The sequence below is a fragment of the Lissotriton vulgaris genome, chromosome 3_1, assembly GCF_964263255.1.
Source record: "Lissotriton vulgaris chromosome 3_1, aLisVul1.2, whole genome shotgun sequence".
In the NCBI taxonomy this organism is placed as follows: Eukaryota; Metazoa; Chordata; class Amphibia; order Caudata; family Salamandridae; genus Lissotriton; species Lissotriton vulgaris.
The window spans coordinates 1,189,147,393-1,189,168,261 of NC_141689.1; the positions used below are offsets into that span (position 1 = coordinate 1,189,147,393).

The 20,869-nt window shown below is 42.0% G+C and overlaps 1 protein-coding gene across 1 annotated transcript in view; it reads left to right on the top strand.

The window, feature by feature from the left end:
* Window positions 1–20,869, top strand: part of TBC1D2 (TBC1 domain family member 2) — a 516,269-nt gene that overhangs the window by 154,577 nt on the left and 340,823 nt on the right. The window contains exon 4 of the mRNA XM_086961651.1: window positions 20,128–20,269. Coding sequence (XP_086817777.1) covers window positions 20,128–20,269 — 142 coding nt within the window. The remainder of the gene's footprint in view (window positions 1–20,127; window positions 20,270–20,869) is intronic.

Consider the following 20,869-nt stretch of genomic DNA (forward strand, 5'->3'; position numbering starts at 1 on the left):
TTGCGAAAATAGAAAATGTCGGGATTTGATTGGAAGAATTACAAGATTTGCGAATCGCGGCAACATGATTTGGCCTAGTGGAAACATGTGATATAATGAGAGAAGTTTTTTTTCTATGTAACATATTTCACGTATCGATGGAGGTTTTCTTTCAGAAAGTGGCGGGCTGAAAATATTTAAAGCACAACAGAGTGGATGCTGTTTATAGGAGATCCTTCGACGTCATTGAAAGTAAGTTAATTTTAAGAAGTTTTGAAATCAGATTTCTTAGGTTGTATGGGTTTTTTAAACACAGTCATTTTGATTGTGTTTTTTTTTCCCCGCTGTTACATGATGAATACCTTCAAGTCACTGATTTAAGTGAAATTTGATACATTCTGAGAACAGCAAAAATAAACCATTTAACATGTATAATTAATGTTATGCTTTTTGTCCTTATGATATACATTTAGAAATGTGTGGTACATATGGGTAAGGTGAGTTCTGTAAATATCAATTTTAATGCTTAGAGTGCTGTACTTCTGGGTAGTGTTTTTTTTTTATAAAAAAAAGAGGCCTCACCTCAAAGAAAGCTCTTGAAAGCACACATCTTATTTGCATCCTAAAACAATCATTTACAATGTTAGACACAATTTTATTATGACTTTACATCTTTTTTGCGCTGCTATTGCATCACTATTGTGAGACATTAGCAGTGCAAGAAAAACATCATGTTTCAAAATAGGCCTCAGTTCAGCAATATCAAGATACAGTTTCTTTCGAATATATATCTTTAGGATTGTGTAGGGAACGTAGAGAAGCAGAGACTTCTGTAAATGTCAAAGTTGTTGAAAAACTGTTTGTTTTTGAACCTTTTCCCTTGTCTTTTCTAATTTTTAAATACATGTTTTAATATTTTTTGAAATGTTTGTTCTTTGTTTTACAGATTGAAAGTATGAAAAAATATTTAAAAAAGGTAACAAGAATTATAAGGTAAATGTTTTCCACTCTTTTTACCCGCAATGCACTGCTGATGATGTCATTGACAGTATCTCTCATTTACTCTCTCTAGCTGTCTTTCTTTTTACATTATTCTCTGTTTACTTCCCTTATACTAACTCTTCTTTTTTTTAAAAAAAATATTTTTTTTAGTTCGCTTAAAGTTCGCGAACCGGTCAGCGAACTTGAAGCGAACCAAAAGAAATAGAGCTTGCCAGAGTGATAAACATTCTAGCAATTTTGTTTGAAAGGGGAGGTAGTTCTGAAAAGAACTGTTTTTTTTTGTTTTTGTTGTTTTATGTTTTTTTTGTAATTTTTTGAACATTTTTTGATTTTTTTGTATTTTTAGAACTGTTTTATGTTTTTTTTGTGTTTTTTAAGGAGGGGAGACAACAAAAAACAGGCTTTCAAAACGGCTCAACTGGAGCAAAAAAAAAGAAAATTACTTTTTGGGTGCATTAGGGCACTTATGATTTTCATATGCAATGTTCATGAGGTTGACACTCATGTTGCCATATGACAGCATAGCACCACAGTAAATACAAGACAACTTCATGTGCTGGAAGTTAGGTTGGATGTTTGGCACAGTCTCTTGTGCCTCTCTTCCCGTCAAAGACAATGTGGATGTAGATCTTGCCACAGGAGTTGCCGTCGGATTGTCTTCAAGATCCCTCAACTCAGCCCGGCTGTAGTTCAAGGGATGCCACCTGCTCATGTGACGGTGCATTGTATAGTTCCCCATACTGTACTTCTTTTCTGTGCCTCTCGACAATCTGTAGTCACAGATGAGGCAGGTGGCATATTTTGCATTCACTTTCTTGGTTCCAGGAGGGATGGTGAAAAACTGCCAGATGAAACTGGTTTTTCGTTTAGAAACCCGGGGCAACTCATCAACAAATTGTTGTCCCTCTCTCTCCTCTTCTTCTTCTTCCTCATCTTCCTCCTCTCTGTTAGTCATAATTTGACTGGGTGGTCCTCTCTTCTTATGGGGAGGTGGAGGTGGTGGTGGGGGTGCACCAGCTGCAGCAACAATGGAAGCCATTGTGGATCTTCAGATAAATGGTCTTTCTCTCACCAAGATGAAAGTCAGAGTGAGGAAATAAGGAGGGGTTTACTTGATTTGGGGAAAACAAAAGTTCTGAGCCAATGAAAAGTGTTATTTTTAGGTCACATGACCTAGTCATACATCATTTGGAAACCAAAAGTGAAATGAACCAATGAGAAGTTTGATAAACAAGTCACATGACCTGTTCCGCTTACGTTACGCGGCGCGCGCCGCGTCCCAGATCGCTTCCGGTTCGCGGTCCGGAGCACTTCCGGGAGCGCTAACGCGGCGCGTCATTAGACGCATTACGCGATAACGTGATACGTCGCGCTTCCGCGGCGCGTCACTGTTCCGCTAACGTAACGTTGACCGGTTCGCGGACTAGATCGCGGCATCAAGATGAGCTAACGGAAAGCTTCCCGGTTCGCGAACTAGAAGCGAAGAAAAAAAATATTAAAAAAAAAATTATCAATAAACATCTAAATATATTTTGGGATTTAAAGAATAATACATTTTACAGCTACAGATGTTAGCTTTTAAAAAACCAATGAAATTCACTGAAAAAACCATAGGTTATAGACCATATATAGTTAGAAATTTGCATTTAAAAAACCATTGAAATTCAATGAAAAAACCATAGGTTATAGACCATATATAGTTAGGAATTCGCATTTACAAAACCTTATTTTACTCGCATAAAACCATTGAAATTCCATATATAGTTAGTTGCGCTAACTATATATCGCGCACCCGCAATCCACTGCTGATGATGTCACATATTACATCATTCATGACATGGTCAGTGACATCACTGATGACATCACTGATGACATCTCAAATGACATCACTGATGACAACATCCAGTGACTGTATGTTTCTGTGAAGTTAAAATATGTCTTACATATTGAAGAATGAGTGGATGTATAAGTGTCTGGATGAAGGATTTAGTAGGTGCATGACTGACTGTATGAGTGAGTGATTAAATGTGTCTCACTGAGTGCATGGGTTAGTGACTAAACTGTCTTAATTTGTGCATCATTATGTCTGTTGTTCTGTAAACTGTTGCATGTGTTGATAAGTAGCTATATGAGTAACTATATGGGTTATTGATTGGTTACCTTAGTATTTGTATGGGAGACTGAGTGTGTGTGTGGGTGGCTGGGAGGTGTATGACTCTGTGCATAGATGTGTGAGCAGTTGATTCACTAGAGGTATGGTTTCAAAAGTGCATGTGGTAACAGCTGTATGGGCGGTTGACTGTGTGCATGAGTGTATTGGTGAGTGAATGGATATCTCAGTGCTACATGTCAAAGTAAGTACATATGTAAAACACAGTACATGTGAGAGTTGACATATATAAATAACTGTGCATAAGAGCCAGTGAATGTGTGAGTGGCTGTATGGATCATTGTGAACTTGTATCAGGGATTGTATAAGAGAGTAAATATGTGTTAGTATATGTTTGAATAAGTAAAGTTTGTATAACTGTATAGTTGAGGAAATGGAGGTGTGATTGATTCTTTGCATGACTGACTAGGTGTGTGAGTAACTCCATGGATGAGTGACAGTCTGTGAGTGTCTGTTTACACTGATTGTATCTAAGGTTATATTAGAGTCTGAAGAGGTTCATCGTATTATCACATGAATGATATCATCAGTGATGTGATCAGTAATGTCAAATGAGATGTCATCAGTGATGTCATCAGTGATGTCATTTGAGATGTCATCAGTGATGTCATCAGTGATGTCACTGACCATGTCATGAATGATGTAATATGTGACATCATCAGCAGTGGATTGCGGGTGCGCGATATATAGTTAGCGCAACTAACTATATATGGAATTTCAATGGTTTTATGCGAGTAAAATAAGGTTTTGTAAATGCGAATTCCTAACTATATATGGTCTATAACCTATGGTTTTTTCATTGAATATATATATATATATATATATATATATATATATATATATATATATATATATATATATATATTTCCAACACACAATTTCCATCCGTGAACTGCTCCACAAATAAGGATACTCCAGCCCAGTTTCTCGGTCTCCGCTTATTAGTTTATTTCCTGCGCGCACACACAGTCAACAAGCAAACGCGTTTCGGCGTTGCCGCCTTCGTCAGTGCTCGCTAACAGAGCCATTTTTTGCGTTTAAATAAAGTTAACATTCAAAACATCACATGTTAAAATGATAAACATAAAAGAGGCACACAAATTCATTCGCGTTTGGCAGCCATCTTTGAATGGTTAAATCACCACTTACAATCTAGTATTCTGCTAAGGATTTAACCTCATTATCTAGAATTGCATTATTGTATACAGCGCGTTTTCTTTAATTTCAATCGGTTACATCTTTTGTTCAACCATTTATTAGTGTTAATCATTGTCCATATCAGCTGTATATTTGCCTATATTACTTTGCCTAGTAATGGGATATTATCTCATCTATCCAGCCCTGAATGGGCTTACTCACGCATTCTTAATTCAGGATGCGTCAGAAAACAATTCAAACAATGTGCCTCAGGGTATCTTAATTCTTATTCTGCCCTGGATGGGCTAATCATTATCTCCATTATCCTAGAGGGATACCTTTTCATGGGATGGTGGGGGCAGCATGCAGTGTCATAATTTCCAAAAATCATAAGTGATCAGTACGGGGGGTTCTTAACAATTTATGGCATAGTTGTACCTATTACTATAAGTGTGCCCACATCTCCTCTTCGTTGTTCAGGCCTATCGGGTTCTTGGTCTGCAACATAATAATGTAGCGAGACTCCAGCGTTCTTAACTTCCTAACCCAATCTCCTCCTCTTTCTGTCCTCACCAACTGATCTAGTATGAAAAAGGATAGCAAGTTGTTATTGCTTTGGTGTTCTTTTTCCTAGTGGCGAGCCACTGGGTATGAAAAAGGGAAAAAGGGGGAACACTCAGTGTTGTGTAAAATACCCCTCACACACCAACAGGCCCCTTGGTGTCATGCTTCATCATCGGGGTCTTCGCACCCCGCTAAGGGGATGCGGCACGCTACGACCTGCGACTACGCGGGAGCGTTGACAGATCGGACTATGTGTGGTGTGTGTTGAGTGCAAGTGAAGGGGTTTAGATGTGAGTGGGAGGTGGAGTGAAAAAATTAAAAAGTACCTGGCTAGTGGGTAAAAAAGAAAAACTTTATTTCGTACCCCTGGCTGGTGCTGTTAAAAAACTGTGCAAAAGAGCAAGGTTTTCTGTCTTAATTAGGGACAGAACCTCTGGTGTGCGTCGACATGTTTCGGTACCGGAAATCAACTGTTTGGGGCTCCAGGTGACTGCACCTGTCTGAGCCAACCCTATATGGTAACCAAACCTAATGGTATTTTTTCTTTTTTCAGGACATGTAATTACATGTTCCAGAGAACCGCTGTAGGCACATTGTAGCCGTCTTTAATGAGTGTAATCACTTTTTAGAAAAATTAGAATAAAATCCAATTTCTTTAGAAAAACGTGAGTAGGGTTGGGAGTTGTGCCCCGTCCTGAAGAAGGTACACCGGTACCGAAACATGTCGACGCACACCAGAGGTTCTGTCCACACTGGTAGTAGGATTCTCCTTGTTTATGTATCAGTGCCCGTGGAGTAGGAATCCTACTTTATACTCTACCTCCCTTCTTTGTTAAGCAGAGCCACTGGGTATGCCTGATCTTTCAAGTTGATGGCCCTCATGTGCTCGAGTACCCTCAACTTAGTCTGTTTTATGGTACTACCCACATATTTCTTACCACATGGGCATATCAGACAATAAACCGTAAACTCTGAATTACAGTTTAACAGTTTGGAGATTTGTTTCTTTTGACCCCTTCCCGGTACCTCATACTCTTTCACTTTGTGGGAATTTCTGCAGGCTTTGCATTTCATGCATGGGTAGAAACCCAATGCAAGGGCTTTCTTCTTCTTCTTACTCTCATAGTGGCTATTCACTAGATGGTCTTTCAATGAGTGACTTCTGCGATATGTTACAAGTGGATAGTCAGATAGTGATTTCCCCACTATGCCATCAGATTTGAGTATATTCCAATTCCTGCGTAGGATTTGGAATACCTCTGATGATTTGTCATTGAAGTTAGTTATCAATCTCAATGACGTATCTCCTGTTTTCACTTTATCTATCAGAAGTTCCTCCCTTGGGCGTGCATCACTCCTTCTCTCTGCCTCATCTAAGACCCCTCTGAAGTAGCCTCTTTTCTCAAATCTTTCTCTGGACTCTTTTTTGGCCTCTCTATATTCTTGTTCTGTGGAGCAGTTCCGCTTGATGCGCAGGAACTCCCCCAATGGTATGTTGTTTACTACAGACCGGGGGTGGCAGCTTCCGGCATGCAAGATCGTATTGCCGGCGGTCGGCTTCCTATACAGGGATGTTTGTATTTTGCTATCCTGTATGTAGACCCTTAAGTCTAAGTAGAAGACCTCCTCTTTGCTTATGTTGCTAGTAAATCTCAAATTGAGATTGTTCTCATTGAGGCTTCTGATGTATTGTTCAGCCTCATCCTGCGATCCCCGCCACACAATGAAAAGATCATCAATGTAGCGGGTCCACAGGGAGATCTTTTCCACCCACTTCTCATTTGGCCCCGCCCAGGCCACGTGCTCCTCCCACCAGCCCACAAATAAATTTGCGTAGCTGGGGGCGAAGCACGTGCCCATCGCGGTCCCCTGTAGTTGTAAGTATAGCTGGCCTGAGAACAGAAAAATATTATTTTTCAAGCAGAATTCTGTTAATGCAACAATCATGTGGTTGTGTGTCCTGTATTTCAATTCCCTTCTTTGCAAGAAAAAGTTCAATGCTTCCAAACCATCATCGTGTCTAATTGATGTGTAGAGGCTTGTAATGTCTAGTGTGATCAATAGTAAGTCCTCTTCCCACATCACACCTTGTATGGTTCTCAGAAAGTCCTGTGTGTCCCTCAGATAGGAACTCAGATCCTTTACCAATGGTGCTATAAAGGTATCTATATATATCGAAGTTTTCTCCAGTAGGCTGTCTATTGCTGATACTATTGGTCTCCCGGGTGGCCAGATCTTACTTTTATGCACTTTTGGCAAGTGGTAAAATGTCGCCAATTGTGGATGTTCGTTCTTCAGATTTGCCCAGTCCTTTTGATCTAGGATGCCCTTATCTTTCCAATCAGCAATTAATGAATGAAATCTTGTTATGCTCTCAACATATTGTTCTCTTCTTATTGGAGCATCGTGTTCAGGTTTCTTCAATTGACAGAAGGCCTCATCCTCATATTGCTGTTTGTTGAGTAGCACAATATTTCCCCCTTTATCACTGGGTTTGATGACAATTTTCTCGTCATCCCGGAGATAATTGATCATATCCCACTCTAATTTGTTGAAATTCCTTTTAGCACCATTGAACTTCTTTTTCTAGCCGCTGTTTCATCAGCTTGTGTAATTCTTCACTTTTCTTTGCATCCTTATCCTCACTTATTTTTCTCTCAATCTCCTTGATTTCTTCCTGGAGTTTAGTTCTATCACTCCATGCGTGTTTGACGAGGATTTTAGCATTTGATGTGTTGTTCCCTTCATGAACTCCGACCATTCTTCAAGAAGTTCTTTATTTGGGCACTCGTAGGAGGGAACTATAAATATTCTTAGCCCCCTCGGGACTCTCCCGACCTCCAGGTACTTCTGGAGACTTGTGGCCTCCCACCACTTTCGAATCTCCTTCTCATACGTTTTCTCTAATGTGAAGAATAGATTTTTTAAGGTACCTGGTACAGTCTTTTCTTTTAATTTTTCCTTGCTTTTCACAATTGTCTTTAGATCAAACAAACTGCCTGCTGCTTCCTCCCTTTCGCCATCCGTAAACATCTCTCAGGTGTGCGCGTTATATTTAGAAAGCACCGCAGAGAATTCGATTTCTAGGGCTATGCGGGGTTTACCAGAGTCAAAATAATGGAGTTGTAGTCACTCACCAACTCCGCGTTCCCTCCACCCTCGGAAGCCTCCTCGAGCTTGGTACACGCGTTGCCGGTGATTTCTCTGTTTTCTCCTTTTTCTTTCTCCACAAATGCGAGCGGCGTTTTCCTGGCACGTCGCTTCGTTCTGGTGGGGCCGGCGGTATTTACAATCCGTAACTCCAATCCACCTCCTGCCGCTCCGCTTTACACCGGGTGCCTCCTTAACGCGCGGTGGGGCGCGTAATATATTTCCAACACACAGTTTCCATCCGTGAACTGCTCCACAAATAAGGACACTCCAGCCCAGTTTCTCGGTCTCCGCTTATTAGTTTATTTCCTGCGCGCACACACAGTCAACAAGCAAACGCGTTTCGGCATTGCCGCCTTCGTCAGTGCTCGCTAACAGAGCCATTTTTTGCGTTTAAATAAAGTTAACATTCAAAACATCACATGTTAAAATGATAAACATAAAAGAGGCACACAAATTCATTCGCGTTTGGCAGCCATCTTTGAATGGTTAAATCACCACTTACAATCTAGTATTCTGCTAAGGATTTAACCTCATTATCTAGAATTGCATTATTGTATACAGCGCGTTTTCTTTAATTTCAATCGGTTACATCTTTTGTTCAACCATTTATTAGTGTTAATCATTGTCCATATCAGCTGTATATTTGCCTATATTACTTTGCCTAGTAATGGGATATTATGACAAAAAAGTAATTTTGGGTCAGGATCCGACCCCTGGGCTGAGCACACACTGGTGAGCGCACTCGACTTCTGTTGGATCACATTGTGGCAATATATATATATATATATATATATATATATATATATATATATATATATATATATATATATATCCTACTGGCGGTCGCCAGTAGGTATATATAGTTAGGATTTTTTTTAATAGGGATTTCTGAAAATTCTATGTTGAATAACTTTGGCTTTGATGGACGTAATTGGCTGAAATTTTCAGGAAAATTGCACATTTTGTTTTTGAGCGTCCCCTGAAAGTTTGGGGGGGTTTCGTCAAGCGGGGGCCGAGAAAAAGGGGGTCCCAAAACGTGTTTTTAACATTGAGTTTTCCATAGGGAGGTTGGACTCACTTTTAGCTCGAACGGCTGAATGGATTTCCACAAAACTTGGCAAAATTGTAGGGACTGGTAGCCCGATGTGCCTTTGCTATGTGTCAAGATATATGCTCCAGTGGTTTTTACAAAAATTAACTTTGAAAAATATATATTGGGCTACATTGGGCTATATATATGTTAGAGCCCAAATGTAGCCCAATGTAGCCCAATGTAGCCCAAAGATGGCCACCAGAGACAAAAAAAACAAATGTAGCCCAAATATCAGCCAGATGTAGCCCAACTATAGCCCAGTGACAGAATGTCCCAGAGTGTTCTAAAGAACAACTAGAGCTCTAACAGTCTTACTTATGACAAAAGTATGGCACACCTGAAGTCATCTTGATTGGAATAAAGTGTTAACACTTAAAATATTTAATTTGCAAAGGAACAAAATGAGGGGTTTCATTTTGCCATAGAAATGTTATATATATATATATATATATATATATATATATATATATATATATATATATATATATATTACCTACTGGCGATAGCCAGTAGGTATATATAGTTAGGATTTTTTCTCTATGGAACTTTTGAAAATTCTATGTCTAATAACTTTGGCGTTTGTGGACGGAATCGGCTGACATTTTCAGGAAAATGGCACATTTTGTTTCTGAGCAGGCCCTGAAAATTTGGGGGGGTTTCGTCAAGGGGGGGCCGAGAAAAAAGGGGGGTCCCAAAACGCGTTTTTCCCATGTTAATTTCCATAGGGCGGTTGGCCTCACTTTTAGCTCGAACGGCTGAATGGATTTGCTCGAAACTTGGCAAAATTATAGGGACTGTTAGCCCGATGTGCCTTTGCTAGGTCTCAATATATGTGCTCCAGTGGATTTTGAGAAATTAACGTTCAAAACAAGATATATATCTGTAACAGCGCTCCGGGCTGCGCTCCGGTCCGCTTACTTTTCGCGAAACTGAACTTTGCGATGCGAAGCTGATTGGCTCCCCGGTGTCTGTCAACATTCTAAACAGTCCGGAGCGGCCGCCATCTTATCTCTCGGTAGGATCGAGAGAGAAGAAGAGGTGAAAAACGAAGGGGGAATTTAATGAAAGGGGGCAAGGTATACCCCTCTTGACCCCCTAGGAATATTGTTGGGGTTATTAAAGGGTCCCGTGGGGAAAATAAAAAAAAAATGATTTTTCACGGTAGAAGCGCTTCACGGGCCGCGAACTGGGCCGCAAACTGGTAGCGAAACGGGAATTCGCCATTTTGTGCTTCGTTTTAATTAAATTACTAGGTATAAGGGGGTGCGGGAGACGTATCCTAATCCCCTATGTTTTCTGAGGGTGGCTGAGGAGGCTCATATATGTTGATACATCTCTTCCAGCGGCTGTGCGTGAGCTTTTTTTTTTTTTGCTGCGTGACGTCTGTTAACGTTCGATTCGATGGAAATCAGGAAGTGTTGACCGCCAATTTGTCAGTGCGATAAAATATTTTGTTATAAATGAATCCTTATTGATAAACATTGTCTGCGCCATCTTGCCTTTTTTCCAATGCCACAATTTTGTCGTGCACGGCAGCCATTTTAGATGCCAGGCTGGTCCCAGGCTATCACCTAGCCCTGCGGATGTAGTTTATGGCCCCAGATGTAGAGAATCCAGACATGCCAACCCTCCCGATTCAGGCGTGAGACTACTGATTTCAGTGCTAGTCTCCCGCCTCCCGATTTCTGCAAGCAAAAACCCGGGGGCATATTACCAACAACTAGCGATAATTTTTGTCTCTAACTTGTTTAGAGACAAAAATTATCGCCGCACATCGGCGATTTTTATCGCAGATAAACCTTGCTATTAGCAAGGTTTATCGCGAATGCGATAAAAAACGGCCGCAATGCATGAATATCGCAGAAAAGTCAGCGATATTCATGTATTATCGAGCAAATGCTCTTAGCCATGTTATCCACCTCCCATTGGATAACATGGCTAAGAACTGCTCAGGTCAGGTGTTAGCTTTTGGAGATATTCGCGCTTAGCGCGAATATCTCCAAAAGTTGGTAATAGGAGATAGCGATGTTAGGGACTGTTTCCAGTCCCTAACATCTTGGCACGCCCACTTTGCATGTCATTAGTGATAAATATCACTGACATGCAAAGCGGGCCCAAGATGGTCGCTATCTCCTTTTAGCTGTCACTAACTGGTGTTAGCGACAGCTTGGTAATAGGGAGATAATTTTATCTCCGCTTTCTTGGCTTTTAAAGCCAAAAAAGCGGAGATAAACCCCCTTGATAATATGCCCCACGATTCCTCGGGGGTTTCAGCTGACAAGGCTTGGTATTGTGTTACGTGGTAATTCTTCCAGGAAACGTCAGAGGGTCGATGCAGGGGTTCTAGAAGGGGTGATAAACCATTTAAGCCTCATGAACAAGCGCATGGTCTTTTAAAGATCTTTGAAGTACTCGGGGCGGCGGTGTGTGTCTGTCCTCTTTCAGGAGCGGGCGGGGGGGGGGGGCACTGCCAGCAACTTCCAGGCCAGGCAGTGTTCAACAGTTGCATCACCCTTTCTCTACCTGCTATTGCGCTCCATGCTTCGGAAAGGTAAGAAAAAGAACGTGCATTTGAGTTTGAAATGTCCGATCCTGTAGCAGTACACTTGCAAAGCCCACACATGACAATAACCCGATTCAAGGCCCCATTCACCCGTTTAAAAAAATATATATAACACTCCAACAAAGTAGGATTATAAAACTTTATTAACTTTTAAATATAACGAACGGAACAAAAACTGTAAAAACATTTAAACATTTTTCACAAAAAAAAGCAACAATGGTCAGAAGCTGTCTTTTGTGCGAATAGTCCCAAGGCAGCACAACGTGCTGAGTTCTGGACGGCACCCAGGTGATGTCACCTGGGTGCCGCACTGGTTTTTGGGATCCTACAATGCAGCAAAGAAAAACAGCGTGGGGCGTCCAGGGTGTTGCGGAGGGAGGCCTCGTCAGTAGCGGTCTGTTGTGCGAATAGTCCCAAGGCAGCAGAACGCGCTGAGATGTTGATGGCACCCAGGTGATGTCCAGTAAACTGCCGCACTGGTTTTGGTATCCTACAATGCTGCTCCAAAAATTGGCGTGGGGCGGCCCGGGGGGGGGGCGTGGGGGAGGCGGCGTGAACGGGCCTCCCCAGGTGGCGGCCATCCAGCTGAGTTGCGCCCGCTCTTGCGGCTACAGCGTTTCGCTCACCATGTTGTTGAGTTGCTCCCACTCTTGCAGTGCAGCGATAGGCGGCTGCCACATGACTCTTAAAATGGCGGACGGCTCTTCGGTTTTGGGCCTGGTCCACTAAAATGGCCCTGGGACACCTTGGAACTCGGACGCTTGCCTGCTAGGGCTTGGGCTCCATTCTCGAAAGCGTCCCCTCAGCCGTGAAGATTCTACAAAAGTCTTGGGGGCCCTCGACTCCTGCAGGCTTCCGGTGGGGAGCGGCTGCCATGATTGCTCGCGGAATGACCACGACGGAGCCACGAGATGGTGGTGCTCTCATGCTGACGCCAACTTCAGTCTGAATCATCCAGAAACAAGGTGGGGCTTTCATCGTTTGGGAAAAAAAAATGTTCTAAACCAATGAAAAGTGTTATTTTTAGGTCATATGACCAAGCCTTCCATCTTTAGGAAACCAAAAGTAAAATGAACCAATGAAAAGTTTTATAAACAAGTCACATGACCTGTTATGCGGCATAGGGCTACAAAAAGCGTACAAAATCCGTTGGCACGTGAGGCGGCGTCAGTAGCGGACCGATGTGCGAATAGGCCGAAGGCAGCACAACGCGCCGAGATCCGGATGGCACCGAGGTGGTGTCCAGAAAATTGCCTCACTGGTGTGGCCATCCTACAATGCTGCTCCGAAAGACGGCGTGTCCAGCTGAGTTCCGGTCACTCTTGCGGTACAGTGACTCGAACGCGCCGAGATCCGGATGGCACCGAGGTTGTGTCCAGCAAGTTGCCGCACTGGTGTGGCCATCCTACAATGCTGTGCCGAAAGTCGGCGTGGGGTGCCCCGTTGGCTTATGAGGTGATGTCAGTAGTGGACCGATGTGTGAATAGGTCGGAACCAGCACAAGGCGCCAAGATCCGAATGGCAAGTCCTGGATGTTGAGTGCCATAGTTGAGAGTTCTGAGCAGTGCTTGTAAGACTATCTGAAGCTTATTTGCACCTGCTGCAGCTTCACTATTGCCCGAGGTGGTGTCCAGCAAATTGCTGCACTGGTGTGGCCATCCTACAATGCTGCGCCGAAAGACGGCGTGTTCAGCTGAGTTCCGGTCACTCTTGCGGTACAGTGACTCGAACGCGCCGAGATCCGGATGGCACCGAGGTGGTGTCCAGCAAGTTGCCGCACTGGTATGGCCATCCTACAATGCTGCGCCGAAAGACGGCGTGACCAGCTGAGTTCCGGTCACTCTTGCGGTACAGTGACTCGAACGCGCCGAGATCCGGATGGCACCGAGGTGGTGTCCAGCAAGTTGCCGCACTGGTGTGGCCATCCTACAATGCTGCGCCGAAAGTCGGCGTGGGGTGCCCCGTTGGCTTATGAGGTGATGTCAGTAGTTGACCGATGTGTGAATAGGTCGGAACCAGCACAAGGCGCCAAGATCCGAATGGCAAGTCCTGGATGTTGAGTGCCATAGTTGAGAGTTCTGAGCAGTGCTTGTAAGACTGTCTGAAGCTTATTTGCACCTGCTGCAGCTTCACTATTGCCCTGGTGTGGCCAAAGGTCGCACATGACATAGGCGGCCGGCTCCCGAGGTCCGGCGGATCTTTTTTCCTTTTCTTTTCTGCTTCTTGTCCTACAATCCGTTTCATCTGAAGACACGACCAGGTCCCTGAATGTGTGCAGGGGGACGCTATTGATTGAATGAAAATGGCGGCTTGACACAAAGCTGACTCAAGCGTTGCTGTTGATGCTATACAGACAAAAATTGGTTTTCAGTTTGTACATTCTTCTGGATTTTTTTTTCCATCCAAGGCTGATTGAGAGTTTGTAGAAAAATGGCTTCAGATTTTCCACATACTACTCTTCAACATTCTTCCTAAATGTAACAATGTGAGACTCACTAGGAGAACGGCTGTTTATGTTTCCTTTCAAAATGCTGCGAACAATATTTTCTGAATGGAAGACACCATCTTGTAGCATAAAGGGCCGAAAGGGGTTCTGGTCTGGTCGATGGTTGGTGGAGACATTTTGACTATATCTTGGACCTGCCCGGCCTCGCCCAAAATGGCGCCGGTATAAACGGGACTCGTAACTCATTGTTGTGTACTGGTTGAACAACCTTGATATCACGAGATATGAATGCAGTTTTGATGCTCATGGCGGGCGGGGACGAGAATTGATTGAATATTTTGACATCTCTATTGATATTAAGTTCTGATGTGTTATTGATTACTGTACTATTGAAAGTTCGAATTAACGTCACCCATGGCACTTGCACGCAAATGTATATCGAGATAACTTTTTTGTAAGTGGCCCTGTCGTATTTTAATTACAAAATGTACGTCCACCGATTCCGCAACTGTTAGACACCTTAGTTCTTGCAACCTAATGGCTCGTTCGTTACGTTCCTCTATAATGTAAATGTCTCCTCATCATATACGATTCCAGTTTGCTCCGTGGCCGGCCCTCGTGGTTATAGGCCCGTATTTGTATACTGACATTTTCACAATAAAGGTTTTTAAAACAAAACATGGTAGTAGTATTTACATTGGTAACGTTTTTACTTTTAGTCACTGTTTTCGAATCAGTTAAAGGCAAGTGAAATAAAGCAGTCCAATTACATGACGGATAAAAGGTATAATATGTAGGAACGCAGTAAAGATAAATGGTCAAGGGCAGTTGTGTTTTCCACTTCTGCAACATAAAGTGATCGATAAGAATCTGATAATCAGACGTATCGGCGACTAAGACAGCAGGCCGAGTCTCTTTTACTCAACGGCTCCGTCATGGAACGAAGAAACGCCCTTTTTCTCGAAAAAGGAATATATTTTACTTGCAGGACAGTTGTAAATTTTCCGGGAAAGTACATTAGCCTGGAATATTATAACATATATGTTTTTAAAAAAAAGTTCGAAATCAATAAAAAGCGTATTTTTTAGGTCATATGACCAAGCTTTTCATTATTAAAATAACAAAAGTAAAATGAACCAATAAAAAGTTTTATTATCAAGTCACATGACCTGTTATGCTTACGTTGCGCGCTGCGCCTCGGATTACTTCCGGGTGTGCTAACGCCGCGTGTCATATAACGCATTACGCGACAACGTAGGTCAAGAATATAGTCAAAATGTCTCCACCAACCAGCGTTCGGAACACAACCCCTTTCAGCAGTCCAAAAAGTTCTGTAAAATGACAACAGAGGGGACAGGCAACAAGAACCATCAGTCAAAGAGGGGAGGGCAAGTTCTTCTCTACCGGGTCATGTTGGGGCGCTACCGGAACTGATCGAAATGGTAGTCTACAGTGTTTCTGGATGTTTCAGACTAAAGCTGGCGTCAGCATGAGAGCACTACCATCTCGTAGGTCCGTCGTGGCCATTCCACGAGCAAACATGGCAGCCGCTCCCCACCAGAAGCCTGCGGGAGTCGGGGGCCCCCAAGACTTTTGTAGAATCTTCACGGCTGAGGGGACGCTTTCGAGAATGGGACCCAAGCCCTATCAGGGAAGCGTCCGAGTTCCAAGGTGTCCCAGGGCCATTTTAGTGGACCACGCCCAAATCTGAAGAGCCGGCCGCCATTTTGAGAGTCCTGTGGCAGTCGCCTATCGTTGCATCGCAAGAGCGGGAGCAACTCAACTACATGGTGAGTGAGACGTTGTAGTCGCAAGAGCGGGCGGTAAACAGCTGAATGGCGGAAGAGGCACAGTGTAGCAAAAGCGGGCGGAATGGCAACTAAAACGGTAAAGGGGCGCCTCACTACAGCGTGTCTTCAGGTCAAACGGATTGTGGGACAAGGTCCAGAATAGAAGAGTCATCAAAAGGCAAAAAGTTCCGCCGGACCCCGGGAGCCGGCCGCCTATGTCGGGGGCGATCTCAGGCTACACCGGTGCTATAAGACTTGGGGAGGGGGTCGGAGCCAAGCGTCTTCTCCGAGTCCATGGCCATTACACCGCCCCTCGGGGCCTCCGTCAAGCGGTTTAGGAAGGTAACATATCACATTGTTTTCAAATGCAGTGAGGTCCACAAACGACACTCACTTACTTTGAGAATAGTGAAGCTGCAGTAGGTGGAAATAAGCTTCAGACAGTGTTACAAGCGCTGCTCAGAACTCTGAACTATGGCACCCAACATCCAGAACTTATGCCATTTGAGAATGGCAGTGACATTGAAGCAACTCAGGGACCAAAACCATTAACGTAATTTCACGTATGAAAATCTTACTTGGGGAGGGGGCAGGAGCGAAGCGCCCCCTCCCAGTCCGCGCCACCACACTGTATGTTGAAAATCTGAAGCCATCGTTCTACAAAGTCAACCAACCTTGGATGGAAAAATCTAGAAAAATGTACAAACTGAAAACCAGTTTTGGTCTGCATAGCATCAGTAGCAACGCTTGCTATCAGAGTGCATGAGTTTCATGCTCGATCGATTGAGCTAGCCGGATCGGGCAATAAAAAGTATAAAATAGTTATGTAAATAGTTATTTAATAAAATGTTTTACCCTGTTTCTTTGCTGGTGTGTTGTCTATATTTTTAATATTTGCATAGGGTTTGTCGTTATTTTGGGCGGGATGGGTGACGGAGCCGAGCTGTCTTGCAGCCCTCATGGTGTGGAGCTCAGTTCATCTCACTATTTTCGTATTTCACATGAAGGGTTGTTCATAATATTTCTATTTTAGCGAGGTCAAAAAGAGATCCAATTAGTGGCCTACTGATTTTGCTCGATTACTTTTATTTTTTTACACGATTTTTCACGATCTGCAAAGACTAAACAGAGTATTGCGACTTTGTGCTTGTTTGTAAATAGAGAATGAACCAAAGAGAATCAATTGTAAAACAGTAAATGCTTGGATAATAATCAATCAAATGGAGAGACAAGCAGGCAGGACGGATTACAACCGGGGTAAAGGCCTGCGTTAACTACTCTTCACTATCTGCAAAGAGAGAGTACTACTAAGAGAAAAGAGGGGAGGGGGGCAGCGTTCAAAGCACATCAGCGTGCATAAACACGAAAAAGTTTTTACCTATCACGTACTTGACATTTTACAGCTTTTGATATTTGCTATTAAAAAACCAATGAAATTCACTGAAAAAACCATAGGTTATAGGCCATATATAGTTAGGAATTTGCATTTACAAAACCTTGAAAATTCACTGAAAAAACCATTGGTTATAGACCATATATAGTTAGGGATTAGCCTTTTCAAAACCTTATTTTACTCACACAAAACCATTGAAATTTCATATATAGTTAGTTCCACTAACTATATATCGCGCACCCGCAATCCACTGCTGATGATGTCACATATTACATCATTCATGACATGGTTAGTGACATCACTGATGACATCACTGATGACATCTCAAATGACATCACTGATGACATCTCAAATGACATCACTGATGACTTCTCAAATGACATCACTGATAAAATCACTGATAACATCTCATTTGACATGACTGATCACATCACTGATGATATCATTCATGTGATAATACCATGAACCTCTTCAGACTCTAATATAACCTTAGATACAATCAGTGTAAATAGACAGTCACAGACTGTCACTCATCCATGGAGTTACTCACACACCTAGTCAGTTATGCAAAAAATCAATCACACCTCCATTTTCTCAACTATACAGTTATACACACCTTACTTATTCAAACATATACTAACACATTTACTTTACTCTCTTATACAATCCCTGATACATGTTCACAATGATCCATACAGCCACTCACACATTCACTGGCTCTTATGCACAGTTATTTATATATGTCAACTCTCACATGTACTGTGTTTTACTTATGTACTTACTTTGACATGTAGTACTGAGATATCCATTCACTCACTAATACACTCATGCACAGTCAACCGCCCATACAGTTGTTTGCACATGCACTTTTGAAACCATACATATAGTGAATCAACTACTCACACATCTATGTATAGAGTCACACACCTCCCAGCCACCCATACACACACACTCAGTTTCCCATACAAATACTTGGACAACCAATGAATAACCCATACAGTTACTCATATAGCTACTGATCAACATATGTAGCAGTTTGTAGAACAACAGATATAATGATGCACAAATTAAAACAGTTTAGTCACTAACCCATGCACTCAGTGAGACACATTTAATCACTCACTCATACAGTCAGTCATGCACCTACTAAATCCTTCATCCAGACACTTATACATCCACTCATTCTTCAATATGTAAGACATATTTTAACTTTACAGAAACATACAGTCACTGGATGTTGTCATCAGTGATGTCATTTGAGATGTCATCAGTGATGTCATTTGAGATGTCATCAGTGATGTCACTAACCATGTCATGAATGATGTAATATGTGACATCATCAGCAGTGGATTGCGGGTGCGCGATATATAGTTAGTGGAACTAACTATATATGAAATTTCAATGGTTTTGTGTGAGTAAAATAAGGTTTTGAAAAGGCTAATCCCTAACTATATATGGTCTATAACCAATGGTTTTTTCAGTGAATATATCTATATATATATATATATATATATATATATATATATATATATATATATATATATATATATATATATATATATATATATATATATATATATATATCTATATCTATATCTATATATATATATATATATATATATATATTACCTACTGGCGGTCGCCAGTAGGTATATATAGTTAGGATTTTTTTGAATAGGGATTTCTGAAAATTCTATGTTGAATAACTTTGGCGTTGATGGACGGAATTGGCTGAAATTTTCAGGAAAATGGCACATTTTGTTTCTGAGCGTTCCCTGAAAGTTTGGGGGGGTTTCGTCAAGCGGGGGCCGAGAAAAAAGTTTTGTGGAAATCCATTCAGCCGTTCGAGCTAAAAGTGTGTCCAACCGCCCTATGGAAAACTCAATGTTAAAAACACGTTTTGGGACCCCCCTTTTTTCTCGGCCCCTGCTTGACGAAACCCCCCCAAACTTTCAGGGGACGCTCAGAAACAAAATGTGCCATTTTCCTGAAAATTTTAGCCACTTCCGTCCATCAACGCCAAAGTTATTCAACATAGAATTTTCAGAAATCCCTATTCAAAAAAATCCTAACTATATATACCTACTGGCGACCGCCAGTAGGTAATATATATATATTTTTTAATTTTTTTAATTATTTTTATGTGTGGTAAATGAATACGTTGTAAAAGCATATGCTTTCTAAAAAATGCGGGGTAGAAAATGCGATGTAAAAGCATGCAAAGTATTTCCCTGTGTTGTTCCGTCATACAACTAGAGTTTTCAAACAAGGATCTAACCGTAGAAAGTAAATACTTCCCATGTCTGTTTCAGACTGGAACAGCTGGGAACAAATATTTTACTTGTTGCTGAAAGGCTCAAGTAACCCCTGCATGTCTTTGGATCAGTAAGATGCTGGATCTAACTTCACTAAAAGGAGGTTCTGTTGCTTAAATAACAGCAGGGGGGTTTGAATCTATCTGCAGTGACTTTCTGGACTTACATTCTCATTTAAGACGTCTGGTTTTGTAGTGGTTTGATAGGGTCTGTTTTGAATGTATCCCCTCTGTCCATAGTTTTCCTTTTTCTGAGGTCATATTTCTCATCCTGGAATTGCATATCTACTTATTATTGCATCGTTTCTTCTTTGTGTAAACGTTAAATGAAACTAGAAAATGTCAAAAAATATATATGTAGAATTTTGACTGATTGTACCCTAAGTGAGATCGTTCGGGGGTCCAGGGGGAAAACCAGACCACCAAACCATTGAAGACAGGTATAATTATTTCTAAAGAGAGTATGTGAAGAGAAACAGTAACCAGAAGCTTTGATCTTTCTGATGTTTCTTTATTGTTTCAGAAGATGACACTGCTGAGGAATTTCTGCCTCCAGTGAAAACACCAACGGAAGCTGTAGGGCTGACAGTTTCTTTCTTACCGGTACCTCAACAGTCGACCGCCCTGCAGAATATCTCCCTGAAGCACCCATGGACAGAAATACAGTAAGACTATCAGTAATTCTTTCAAGTAAACTCATCCTTTGCTTTTGCGCGGAGTTACTTCCTTTCCAGTCACATAGGCGTGACCTTTGTCGTCTGCCGCACATAGATAAAGTCATGTCTACATCCAGTCAGAGTGACTCACATTGACATCAGCGTGGCACGGCCTTGCGGCGTGCCTGACGTCCGTGCGTACACCGGCGACCACAACAGCATCACAGTATGGAAGAAGAGGCGAGTTGGCAAAATGATTTCCGAAATATTGAAACTTGATTGTGAGGTTCCGTGACGGTTCCGTGACAATTTGAACCCGTGTTTTCAAGTTTGTCAGAAATACATAAAATTGGTATCAGTGAACCGCAAATGATCCATTTAGTATATCCTGGTGTTTTCGCTACGCTACAAGCAAGAGCACTCCTTCTATTGACATATTTCTGATCTACCCACGGCATCCATCTTAGATCATGGCCGCCATTTTGTGATTCTTGCCCTCACATATGCAATAGCCTCTGATCACTCCACTTTGATTAAGGACACGTAGCCTTAGCCGGAGATTCACCTCTTACATGGACACGTACACCTTAAACCAGATCACGCTGTAGC